The sequence below is a fragment of the Echinops telfairi genome, unplaced genomic scaffold (genome assembly GCF_000313985.2).
Source record: "Echinops telfairi isolate 266 unplaced genomic scaffold, ASM31398v2 ScPeMD7_5592;HRSCAF=6446, whole genome shotgun sequence".
NCBI classification, from domain to species: Eukaryota; Metazoa; Chordata; class Mammalia; order Afrosoricida; family Tenrecidae; genus Echinops; species Echinops telfairi.
Genome location: NW_022109491.1, coordinates 45,247,214 through 45,258,874, shown reverse-complemented (window position 1 = coordinate 45,258,874; position 11,661 = coordinate 45,247,214). Strand labels below are relative to the sequence as shown.

The 11,661-nt window shown below is 41.2% G+C and overlaps 1 protein-coding gene and 1 pseudogene across 1 annotated transcript; both read right to left on the bottom strand.

Annotated features, from left to right (window-relative positions):
* Window positions 1-4,332: 4,332 nt before the first annotated feature.
* On the bottom strand, window positions 4,333-4,842 carry LOC101650604 (60S ribosomal protein L29-like). Its single transcript, XM_013008740.1, has one exon. The coding sequence runs from the start codon at window positions 4,840-4,842 to the stop codon at window positions 4,333-4,335; it is 510 nt and encodes a 169-aa protein (XP_012864194.1).
* A 4,655-nt stretch (window positions 4,843-9,497) lies between these two features.
* Window positions 9,498-11,564, bottom strand: LOC101650914 (annotated as a pseudogene).
* Between the last annotated feature and the right edge of the window lie 97 nt (window positions 11,565-11,661).

Below are 11,661 nucleotides of genomic sequence, written 5' to 3'. Positions count from 1 at the left end.
TTTTCCCCTCCCTCCCCCACCTTCCCTCATGAACCCTTGATAATATATAAATTTTATTTTTTCATGTCTTACAGACTGATGTCTCCCTTCACTCACTTTTCTGTTGTCCATCCCCTAGGGAGGGGGCTATATGTAGATCATTGGGATCGGTTTCCCCTTTCTCCCCCAACCTTCCCCTTATCCTCCTGGTATTTCTCTTCTCATTATTGGCCCTGAGGGGTTTATCTGTCCTGGATTCCCTGTATTTAGGCTGGATTTTCTAGAGAAGCAAAATCAGTGATGCTTGTAGGTGTGTGGGTGTTGTTGTGATGAGGATATACATACATACACACATTTTTTGGTAGCTTCAAGGTCTTGTCTTCAGAAAATTCCTTTGGATCAGGGTGTTGTTCAGTTTTTTTTGCTTGTTGCTCTTGTTTTCTTTCATGTGGATTTAAATTGCTATCTCTGTGGCATTGTGCAACTGGTAGGGTTGGAAGAACTTCTGGATCTTGCAGTGGTACTTTTCTCTGTCAGGTAGTGCTAGAAAGGAATTAACAGGAGTGACACTGAAGGAGGAAGAAGGGCAACAAAAAAGGGGGAAAAGAGGAACAGTATGAGATAAAAAAGCAGTTTGAAACAAGAAAAGAAGAAAGAAGACAGTTGAGAAAAAAAGCAAAAGGGGGTAGGCTGTTACTTAGAAAAAAGAGGAAAAGGAGAAAGGGGGTAAAAAAGAGGTTCCATTTAGGAGCATTCTTCCTTTGGCCCAGTATCACACAGTCCACAGGCCTGTCTGGTTGGCCAGATGTGTGGGGCTTGTGTGGAAGCAGTGCCAACACCTCACATGTAGGTTTTCCCTTCCCTTGCCTTTATCTGCTCACTCCCACAGCCTGTGGTATGTGCAGGTTTCAATTTACCGACCTTTCAAGACCTTTTCTGAGATCTCCAGTCACCAGTCTTTTGTGTCAACATTCTCCTGGTTGTTGAAGAGAGATCCCTTCGTGTGCTTCTGTGTGCGTTCTGTTGGCCATCTTTCCATGGAAGTCTTTGCTCCTGATTCTCAGGGGAAAGGTTTTATTTTAGTCTTTCTCTATGACATAGGGTGTTAGTTTTGACCTTGGCATAACTTTCCTTCTTCAGATCTAGAATTTTTTCTTCTCTTCCTAATTTGTTATTATTTTATTATTAAAAGGTGTTGGATTGTGTCAAATGCCTTTCTGTAAGAACTAAAATAATAATTTGACTTTTTATTCTTTTTTTTCTTTATTCTTTTAAGGTGATATATATTGAATTGATTGACTTTCCGATACCAAATTAATCCTGGAGTAAATTTCCCTTGAGTATTGTGTGTAATCTTCTTAATGCACTGCTGTATTTGTTTTGATCGTATTTTACTGAAAAAAATATGTCTATATTAATTTGTAATTTGAATATTGATTTGTAATTTCTCTTTTCCTGTTGAAAAATGTACCAAAAAGTAAAGGAAAATAAAGATAGCTGATGGTGCCACTTCTATTTTTATGTATTTTGCCAATTTTATTAACATATAATTAATATATCATACATTGTAATAGTTCAATCATATTTAAGATAGTTGTGCAATTATCCCCACAATCAATTTCAGGACGTTTCCTCTTTCTTGTACTCGTGTTGTTAGCTCCCACTTCTTTCCAACTGCCCCTGCCACACCCATAGGGAACTATTAATCAAGTTACTGTCTATAGATTTACCTATCTTGGATTTCATATACAGAAAATGTAAACAAAAGCAACAAAAAAACCCAACAGCAACTACAGAGTAAAACAAAAAAACCTCAACAGAAAAGGAAGCAGAAAATATTAAAAACTGGAACAAATATGCATTGGCTCAAAAGGTAGATAAAATGATAGTTTTACCTAACTGTACCTGCAGTAATCCACCTTACTGATATCAAGATCATTTCTATCCGTGATCCATAGAGAGGATCACTGTAGGTTTAATCCATGTAGGGACCCTGCAAATTAATTTTGGGTTTCCATTGTCATCCATAGCCTTCTGCAAATTAGGGTGTTCAGAATTTAAGCTTTAATACCATTCCCTCCTCTGAATTTGGATTTTATTATTTACAATCCTTGGATCACACAGATTGGTATGCTTCTTCGGTGTGAACTTAGATGACCAACTCACTTAAATGGCTGCTTGTTTTAAGAGAAATCTTTAATACCACAGACTCTCTTCTTTCTGATAGTGAGTACCATCTGATTTCTTCACCATACTTTGCTATTAGCACCTATATCTTCACTGATCTCTTCATGAGAGCAAGTATCTGGCAGGGCCATGTCAGAAGAACAAATTGGTTTTAGATTACGGATATGATTAAGTGAGAGCTCAAAATCCATTCATATTTGTAACATTTATTTTATAAACATTTTTATATACCCCAAGGGAACCTATCTGATCAATACTTTCCTTTGTTAGGGTTTGTTTGTTTTTAATTACAGACTAAATCTCTTCACTTATTATTGGTCTTGATTATTTATTGATATAAAGCTCTTATACATATATGAATGTTACCGGTTTTGTTTCTCTATAAAACCCAGCTTATTCAGTGAGTTATGTTTTCATTTTAATTAATCTCAAGGTACAGTTGGCCCTCTATCTGCAGGTTCTATATCTACAGACAGATTTGACCAACTGTAGGTCAAAAATATATGGGAAACAAGTGGTGAAGGCAACCCCTCAAAGGCTAACAGAGTGTAAAAGCTATTTACATATAATTTACATTGTATTCATTATTAAGGAAATAATAGAGTTGACTTACAGTGTATGAGAAGTGGGCATACAGTATATGAAAACACCATACCGTTTTATAGAAGGAACTTGAGTAACTGGATTTTGTTATCTTGGGTACAGGAAGAGTAGGGGCCTGAAACCAAATGCCCATGAATAATAAGTGACAATTGTATTTTTAAATTTTGTGCTATTCATTCACTGTGGGGGAGCCAGGGAGTCATCAGGTAGGCAAAAATACACAACCACAATTTCTTGAGAACAAAGTTTCTATTTCTCCATCTGGTGCAAGTAACAGCATAGAGGTGAGGATAGGGGATGGTAAACTATAGTAGCCTTTACTATGTGTGCAGTCAAAAAAGTTGATTTATAGGTTTTCTTGGGGGGGAGGGGAGCACAGACAGCTCATTACTTTGGAGAAGGTATATAGGTTTTTGCATTTGAGGTAGGGTTTTTCCCTTCTCCTCTACTTTTGGTGATAGCACCTGGGTGGCTGAATGTTTGCTAAAGAAATCAGAAATCAGTCACTTCTTTAAAAACAAGAGGCTGGGAGCCAGAAACCCTCTTTGGGAACTTGAATATATATACTTTCCAAAACTAGGGGCTCAGTATGGTTTACAAAATGAGAGATTACTACCCCCGTCCCCCTTATGAAAGAGTTGTGCTAGTATATTTAGAAAAGACTTTATTTTGTTTTTGGTAAAATTTTGCACAGTAAATGGGGTTGTTGTGAGGCGGGGAGACCTTAACATAGGCCAGAGAGCCAGAAACAAGTAGATGTACACATGATCATGGCTTCATGATGGGCAAGGGGGGTGACTTTTTGGCTGTACTGTTTTCCAGGTGGGGACAGTGGGAGACTGGCTATCCCAGGGCAACAGAGGATCTGAGGCACTTAGGTATAATTCCTCCTGGATGAAATTCTACTTTAGTGGGTTCTGAATTATTATAACATGATTATGGTAGCTTTGTCCCATTGGCTCCTCATACACCAAATATCTGGACTTCTGGTACATTTTTCACAATGTGTCAGAACCCTCATTAATTCTATTCTAGATGTTACATTCCCTATAATCTGGTTTGCCTCTCCCCTTATACTAAAATCTTAAATTCTAAGAGAACAATTATTATCTTCAAGATATAGTATTGTGGGTGGTTTTCTTTTCCCTCTTATTTATTTTGAATTGCTGCATTTTCAGAAAGTAGACAATGACTATAAGTTACTTTTAGTTTTACCTTCTCAACCTCACAAGAAATGCATGAAGACAGAGTCATAGTAAAAAATTCAAAAAATCACTTAAGGTCAGCATCATCTTTAACCATTCCCCAAGCCCCCAATACACCATCAGTGGCCATTATCATGAGTTTAATGTCATGCTTTCAAGTAATTTTTTGATGCATTTGTAAAGCCATTTTCAACCATTTATATTAATATATCTGTTGCAGATTTGTTTTGTTCATTTTCTTTTTTTTTTAACAGCACCGCCTGGGTTTATTTGTACAACAAACAGTACAAGACACCAGCGCCAAGCAGGCAGCAGCCCAGGGCTCACACCAGTCCCTCTCGCCCTCACACAGAGAACTCTACTTTGTGGGCGCCTGGGCGCCTTTGGGGCCTTGAGCTGGGGCCGGGACGCCTTTGGGAGATTTTGCTGGAGTCGTGGCCTTGGCTGGAGCGTCAGCCTTGCTTTGTGCCTTGGCCTTGGGCCGGCAGCGCCTCAGACCCTTGGCAATACATGCCCCAGCCCGCTTGCCAAGCTTGGGGTGGGCAATGTAGGGCAGTCGGCTGAGCTTGCAGTTGACGCCCATTGGGATCTTGCCCTTGACCTCTGTGGGCTTCACAAGATCCTTGACGGCCTTGGCGCGAGCAGCCCCAGCCTTGGCGTTGTTGGCCTGCATTTTCTTTTTTTTTTTTTTGACCTGCATTTTCTTCAGGCCCTTCTTGGTGTGCTTCTTGGCGAAGCGCATGTTCCTCAGAAACTTGGGGTCCACCCCCTTAAGAGATTCGTATCGTTGTGACCAGGGTTTTTCAATGTCGTTTCTGTGCCATTTCTGGGATTGGTTGCACGTGGCGTGGTTCTTGGACTTGGCCATGTCTGCACCTATGCCTGCAGCTCCCGGAGCGCCAGGGACCGAAAGAGAGAGAGCTTGTTCATTTTCTTTAACAGTATCGATCTGAACAGTAGTTAACTGGGTCAGGATTTACAAACTGTCAACAACAAATCAAAACCAGACCCAGAACAAAGAATCATTGATGTGAACAAGGAGGGCGGGGGACAGGAGGCGAAGTACAGACCCAATGCCCATCTGTAGACAACTGGACATCCCCTCAAAGAAGGGTCACAAGGAAGGGATGAGCCAGTCAGGGTGCAGTGTAGCACGGACAAAACATACAACATTCATCTTGTTCTTTAATGCTACCCCCCTTCCCACTATCAACCCCAATTCTACTTTACAAATCTGGCTAGACCAGAGCATGTACACTAGTACAGATAAAAGCTCTTGACACAGGGAATCCAGGACAGATAACCCCCTCAGGAAAAATAATGGGAATAGTGATACAATGAGGGTAGGGGGAGAAAGGGGGAGCGGATCACAATGATCAACGTATAATTACCTCCCTCCCCTCCCCAGGGGGATGGACAACAAATGTCGGTGAAGGGAGACAATGGTCGGTGTAAGATATGAAAATAATTTATAAATTATTAAGGGTTCATGAGGGAGAGAGTGGAAGGAAGGTAGGAAAAAATGAGCTGATATCAAGGGCTCAACTAGGAAGAAAATGCTTTGAAAATGATGGCAACATATGTACAGATGTGCTTGACATAATGGATGTATAGATTGTTTTAAGAACTGTAAGAGCCCCCAATAAAATTATTTAATAATCATTAAAATTATAAATGTTATAAACTGTATAATAATTAACAATCTATAATCTATCAAGGGGCGATGAGGGCTGGGGGTAAGGGGAGGAGGGGAAAAAAAGAGGAGCTGATTATAAGGGCTCAATGGAAAGTAAATGTCTAGAAAAGAACGATGGAATATATGTATTAATATGTCGGATAAAATTGATGTATGAATTGTAACAAGAGTTGTAAGAGCCCCCAATAAAATGATGTAAAAAATAAAAAAAATTTTTAAAGAATAAAATACTATGGCCCACCTATATACTCAATGTAGCATCTTTCCTTTTCAACACCACAGCCCCAGGAGGTCACAAATATACTTTTATTTCTATAGAATTCATATTTCAAATCAATGGTATTGTGTCAAAAAAAATGAAAATCAATAGAAACACGATTTAGTCATTTAGATTTTAAAAATCATATTGTAAATTAGTAGCATGGTAAAGCATTGTCCAAAAGAATCTGTTTGAGCCAATTCGAATGAATATAAATTTTAAAACACATTTCTATGTCAGGTTATGGTACAGAAGTCACGACCAAGTCCTTCCCTCATCTCCAAACGAGGATTTGTATTTAGAATTGTTTTCACGCCATTTGGGAAGAAAAATGTGGCATTCAATTATATTTTAAAATACTACCTTTGAAGCACATTAGGATTTTTAAAAATATTCTTTCTGAACGATTTTAAAAGAAAAAATTTTAAAAATCTAGTGTTTTATTTAAAGATTTCCAGAGTTTGAGTGAATTTGGACAAAACACTGTATTTTGGAAGAATAATCTGGCAAAGGACTTGGAGTGTGAGGAAGAAAAGTAGTTACAGCAGCAGTAAGATTTACCCATTGAAACTCGCCTTTCGATCTCATGACTGCTGCTTCCAGGAGCATTGATTGTGGATCCAAGCAAGATGAAATCCTTCACAATTTCAACCTTTTCGCCATTTATCATGTTACTAGTGGCCTAGTTGTGAGCTGTAATCCATACTGAAGGCTACATAGTCCTTGATCTTCATCAGAAAGTGCTTCAAGTCCTCACTTCAGCAAGCAAGGTTGTGTCATCTGCATCCCGCATTAGTAATAAGCCTTCCACCAATCCTGATGCAACATTCTTCATATAATCCAGCTTCTTTGATGATTTGCTCAGCATACAGATTGAACCTGTCCTGATTTTAAACCCTTGTTGTGTTTACACAACTGTATCTTGATCCATGTAAGTTCTGTATGAGCACAATGAAGTGTTCTGGAATTCACATTCTTAAGGTTATCCACTGTTTTTTATGGCCCACAGTCCAGGGGTCCTCAAACTATGGCCTGTGGGCCACACACGGCCCACCAAGGACATTTATCCAGTCTGTCGGGTGTTTTTGCCCCGTTTGTTTTTTTACTTTAAAATAAGATGTGCAGTGTGCATAGGTATTTGTTCATAGTTTCTTTTTAAACTATAGTCCGGCCCTCCAACGGGTTTGAGGGACAGTGAACTGGCCCCGTTTAAAAAGTTTGAGGACCCCTGGTCCACACAGTTGAATTCCTTTGCAGAGTCAATGAAACACAAGTAAACATCTTTCTGGTATTCTTTCCTTTAAGCCATGATCCATTTGACATCAGGAATGATATCCCTTCTTCTATGTCCTCTTCTGAATCCATCCTGAACTTCCAGCAGTTCCCTGTCGATGAACTGCTGCAACCATTGTTGGATGATCTTAAACAGAATCTTAATTGCATGTTTATTTCTGGGTTTCTTATTCTGTTCCATTGTGTATAAGCATCTTATCATTGCACGAGTCCCAGGATTTGAGGTGGGGCAGTGTGAGGGCTCCTACTTTGTTCTTTTGAAGGCGTTCTTTGTTTATTCTGGGTCTCTTCCCTCTCCATAAGAAGTTTGTAATTAGTTTTCCCATTTCTTTAAAGAATAATGTTGGAATTTGGATTCAAGTGCATTATGTTTATAGATGACTTTAGGTAGTGTTAACATTTTCACAATGTTAAGTTTCTATCCATGTTGAAGAAGAGTGGTAATAGGGGGCATCCTTGTCTGCTTCCCATTCTTGTGGGAAAAGTTTTCAGTTTTCAACTATTAAATATGATGTTGGCCATTGTTTTTTTTTAATTTTTTGTATATGGCCTTTATTATGTTGAAGAATTTCCCTTCTATTCCTATTTTTAGTGTTTTTATCAGAAATGAGTGTTGGATAGTCTCATGCCTTTTCTGCATCTATTGCTATGATTATGTGGTTCGTATTCTTTGTCTTGTTTATATGGTGGATTATATTGGTTGCTTTTGTTTGTCCTGTTTTGGATCTTTCTTGCTTTTTTATTAACGCATTCATCTTATGAATGGAAGGTCCAAATGTCAAAACTTGAAAGTGACAAAACAAACAAGTACAAACATTACAGTATTTTATCTCCTCATTTATTAACCAGCTAGTCACCTTAGCAACAGAGGTAGAGTCTCGTTCCCCTAACAGCGTAGTTTTAAAAGTTGACAAGACCACCATTCCCTAAGTAAGGCCCAGCTCTGATCACTGACTTGCTGATTCTTTATCAGCTACGGGACTGTTGTCAGTGTTTCTGAAGTAGAACATAACCAGATGTCCACACTAATTATTTCAAACCTCCTTTATAAAGAAAAAATATATATCCAAAATTCCTTTAGAGTAAAAAATGTGTAAGTAACACCCAGAGGGTTGTACCACCAGCATTTTCGGGTTGTTATTAAGCTCAATATTAAATTTGTTGTGTGAGCTGTTCTGCATCGGAGAAGCTAGAGAAAGGGATTTGGGTTATCTCAGCTTTCTCTTCCCAATTTTCCAGTGGGCCTGCCACAATTCCAATGTTCACTGAAAAAAAGGTTGCTATAAAAACTGAGAAGTCGAGATCCCCTTGCAGAGGGGTCTCGGGGAGGAGATGAGCCAGTCAGGGTGCGATGTAACAATGATGAGAAATACAACCTTCCTCTAGTTCCTAAAGGTTTCCTCCCCGCTCCCACTACCATGACTCGAATTCTATCTTGCAAGACTGGCTAGACCAGAGGAGGTACACTGGTACAGATAGGAGCTGAAAATACAGGGAATCCAGGATGGATGAGCCCTATAGGACCAGTGGTGTGAGTGGCAAAACAGGGAGGGTAAAGGGAGAATGGGTGGGAAAGAGGGAACCGATTACATGGAACTGTGTGTGACCTCCTCCCTGGGGGACAGACAACCGAAAAGTGGATGAGGGGAGAGGTCGGACAGGGCAAGATATGACAAAATACCCATTTGTGAACTATCAAGGGCTCGTGTGGGAGGGGGGAGCGGGGAGGGAGGGGAAAAATGAGGACCTAATGTCGGGGGTTTGGATGGAGAGAAAATGTTTTGAGAAATGATGTACAAATACGCTTTACACAATTGATGTGTGTATGGATTGGGATAACAGTTGTATGAGCCCCTAATAAAATGTTTAAAAAATAAAAATAAAAAGAAAAAGAAAAAAGAAAAAAAAAACAAAAAACAAACAAACTGAGAAGTCAAAGTCAATCATAGAATTAAAACATTTCCGCTTGAATTAAGTAAAACAAACATCTGAATAGTGTTAGGTGAGCTTGGGAGTCACCTGAGAATAAATGTGGTACTTTGCTGGTGGGGTGGGGGCAGTGGTGTTCTGAACTCCAAAGCACATCGCACCCTGATCCCTAGCACTGCCGGCGTCGGGAGGTAAGCACCTCGTTAGTTACATGGACACATCCCTCTGCAATCCTCAATTTCTAGGACCAGGCCACTCTGGATAAACGTCTGCAAACAAGGACGTGGGTGAGGGAAACAGACTCCTCGAAAATGTCACTGCCTAGCAAGAGAGGATGTCACGTTTGTCAGGTCCTCGCCTGGAGGTCCCCGCACTCCTTCTGCAGGGCCTACTCCTCCCCCAGCGCCTGGTCCACCTGGTCATCCGTGAGCACCACAGGCTGGTGCTTTTCATCGAAGAGCTGCTTGTTGGTCTCAGAGCGCAGGTGGTGGGGCCCCACGACGCGCAGGTGCACCGGCAGGTGCTGGAACTCGTCATGGATGTAGCAGTCTCGAATCCGGAGCCCAGAGCCCACCAGCGGCCCACCAAGCCCACGTCCAGTATCCGGCCCAGGAAGTCGGCCGAGCAGGGCTGCAGGTGGTGGCAGCGGGCTTGGCAGAGGCCGGCCTGGACATCCACGGGCGCCTCGGAAACAAGCCACAGGAGCCTCGCAGCCAGAGCGGTCGCTGCCTGCAGGCTTGGGCGGCGCGGTTGCACATGACGGGCGCCAGCAACATCAAGGTGCCTGAAGCATCGAGCAGCGCCTCCTCGAAGGACGCCTCGCGTGGCCCCAGCGCGCAGCACGCTGCCGCTCCGCCCCGCAGGCAGCGCGGCGCACACGACCCGAGGGCCGGCTGGCCTCGGGTGGACGCCGCCGCGTCCCGCAGGCCTCGGCAGCCCCCGAGCAGAGAGCGGACCGGAAGCCCAGACGCGCCCACGCGCCCCTCTGGCGCACAGCGTCGCCCCTTCCCCGCGGCCTCAAGACCAAAACCTTCTTTGAGCGGCCGCCACCCTCCTCTTCCGGCCTGGCGTCCGTTCTCGCGAGAGAAACGCCGGATACAGGAAGCAAAAGGCCCGGAAGTCTTCCAGGCGACCTCCACGACCGGTGGTTTTGTTTCTACATGTTGAACTATCCTTGCATCCTTGGTATGAATCCCACTTTTAAGGTAAGCAGACATCCCGCTTTTGGCGGGACAATCTCGATTTTTAACAATTTTGCCCGCGTCCCATGGCGTTTTTAAAAGGTCCCGATTTTTGGAAAGAATGCACGACAAGCTAGGGTATACGGTTTTCGGCTGCCATGTGGCTATTTTGCCAGGATATGAGTTTTATCAATGGTGTCCCGCTTTACCAATGTTAAATCTGGTCACCTTACGGTTGTAGTGGGGAAAAAAAGTTTTTTCGCTGATATGTTGTTGGATTCCATTGGCCGTAGTTTTTGAGAATTTTGGCATCTATGTTCAAAGGGTTGTTTTCTGCCTTTGTAGGGTTTTTGCTTGGTTTGGGTATCAGAGTTATGAATGAGTTTGGGAGTTTGCTGCCCCTTTCTATCTTGTGGAATAGTCTGTTTAGATTGGTGACACCTCTTCATTGAATATTAGGTCCTGAGCTTTTCTTAGTTGGAACTTTCTTGATGTTTTCTGTTTCTTCTTTTGTTATGGATCTGCTGAGGTTTTCTACATTCATCCATGTTGATTTGAGTTGCTGGTGTATGACTAGTTGTTTGTCCAGCTCTTCTACATTTGCAATCTTGTTGGAGTAGTCTTTCATAGCACTGTTATTTCATTTGAATCTGTTCTGATGTTACCTCAAATTTCATCTCTAATTCTAAATATTTGCATCTTCTTTTCCTAAATTTGCCAGCAGTTTGTCAGTTTTGTTAATCTTTTCAAGACCAATTTATCTTTTTTATACCCCACCACCACCACCATTTTTTTTTCTGTTTTCCAGTTCATTTATTTCTGCTCTAATCTTTATGATTTCTTTTCTCCTGTGGTTGAGGGATTAGGTTTTGCTCTGACTCTAATTGTGGAAGGTGATGTGTTAAGGTATCAATTTTTGTGGATGGATGGATGGATTGTGATAAGAATTGTACGAGCTCCCAATAAAATGACTTTTTTAAAAAAAAAGGTATCAAGTTTAGAATTCTATTTTTCATTTGTGCATTGATTGATATAACATTGTTCTCTGTTAACTGGTTTTGCTATATCTCAAAAGTTTTGATATGATGTGTTCTTGTTCTTGTGTCAAGGAATTTCTTAATTTCATCCCTTATTTTATCTATTACCCAATATTTTAAAGTTGTATGTTGTTCAGTCTCTATGTGTTTGATGTTATAGTCTTCTTCTACTATTGATTTCCAGTTGTATAGCATTGCGATTTGAGGAAATGTAGACTGTCAATGTTTTTTAATTTGTTGAGGCTTGCTTTGTGACCTAACATGGCAACTATTCTAGAATATGTACTGGGGG

Coding starts and splice junctions, on each gene's coding strand:
- LOC101650604 (XM_013008740.1), bottom strand. CDS start 4,842: ATGGCCAAGTCCAAGAACCACGCCACGTGCAACCAATCCCAGAAATGG.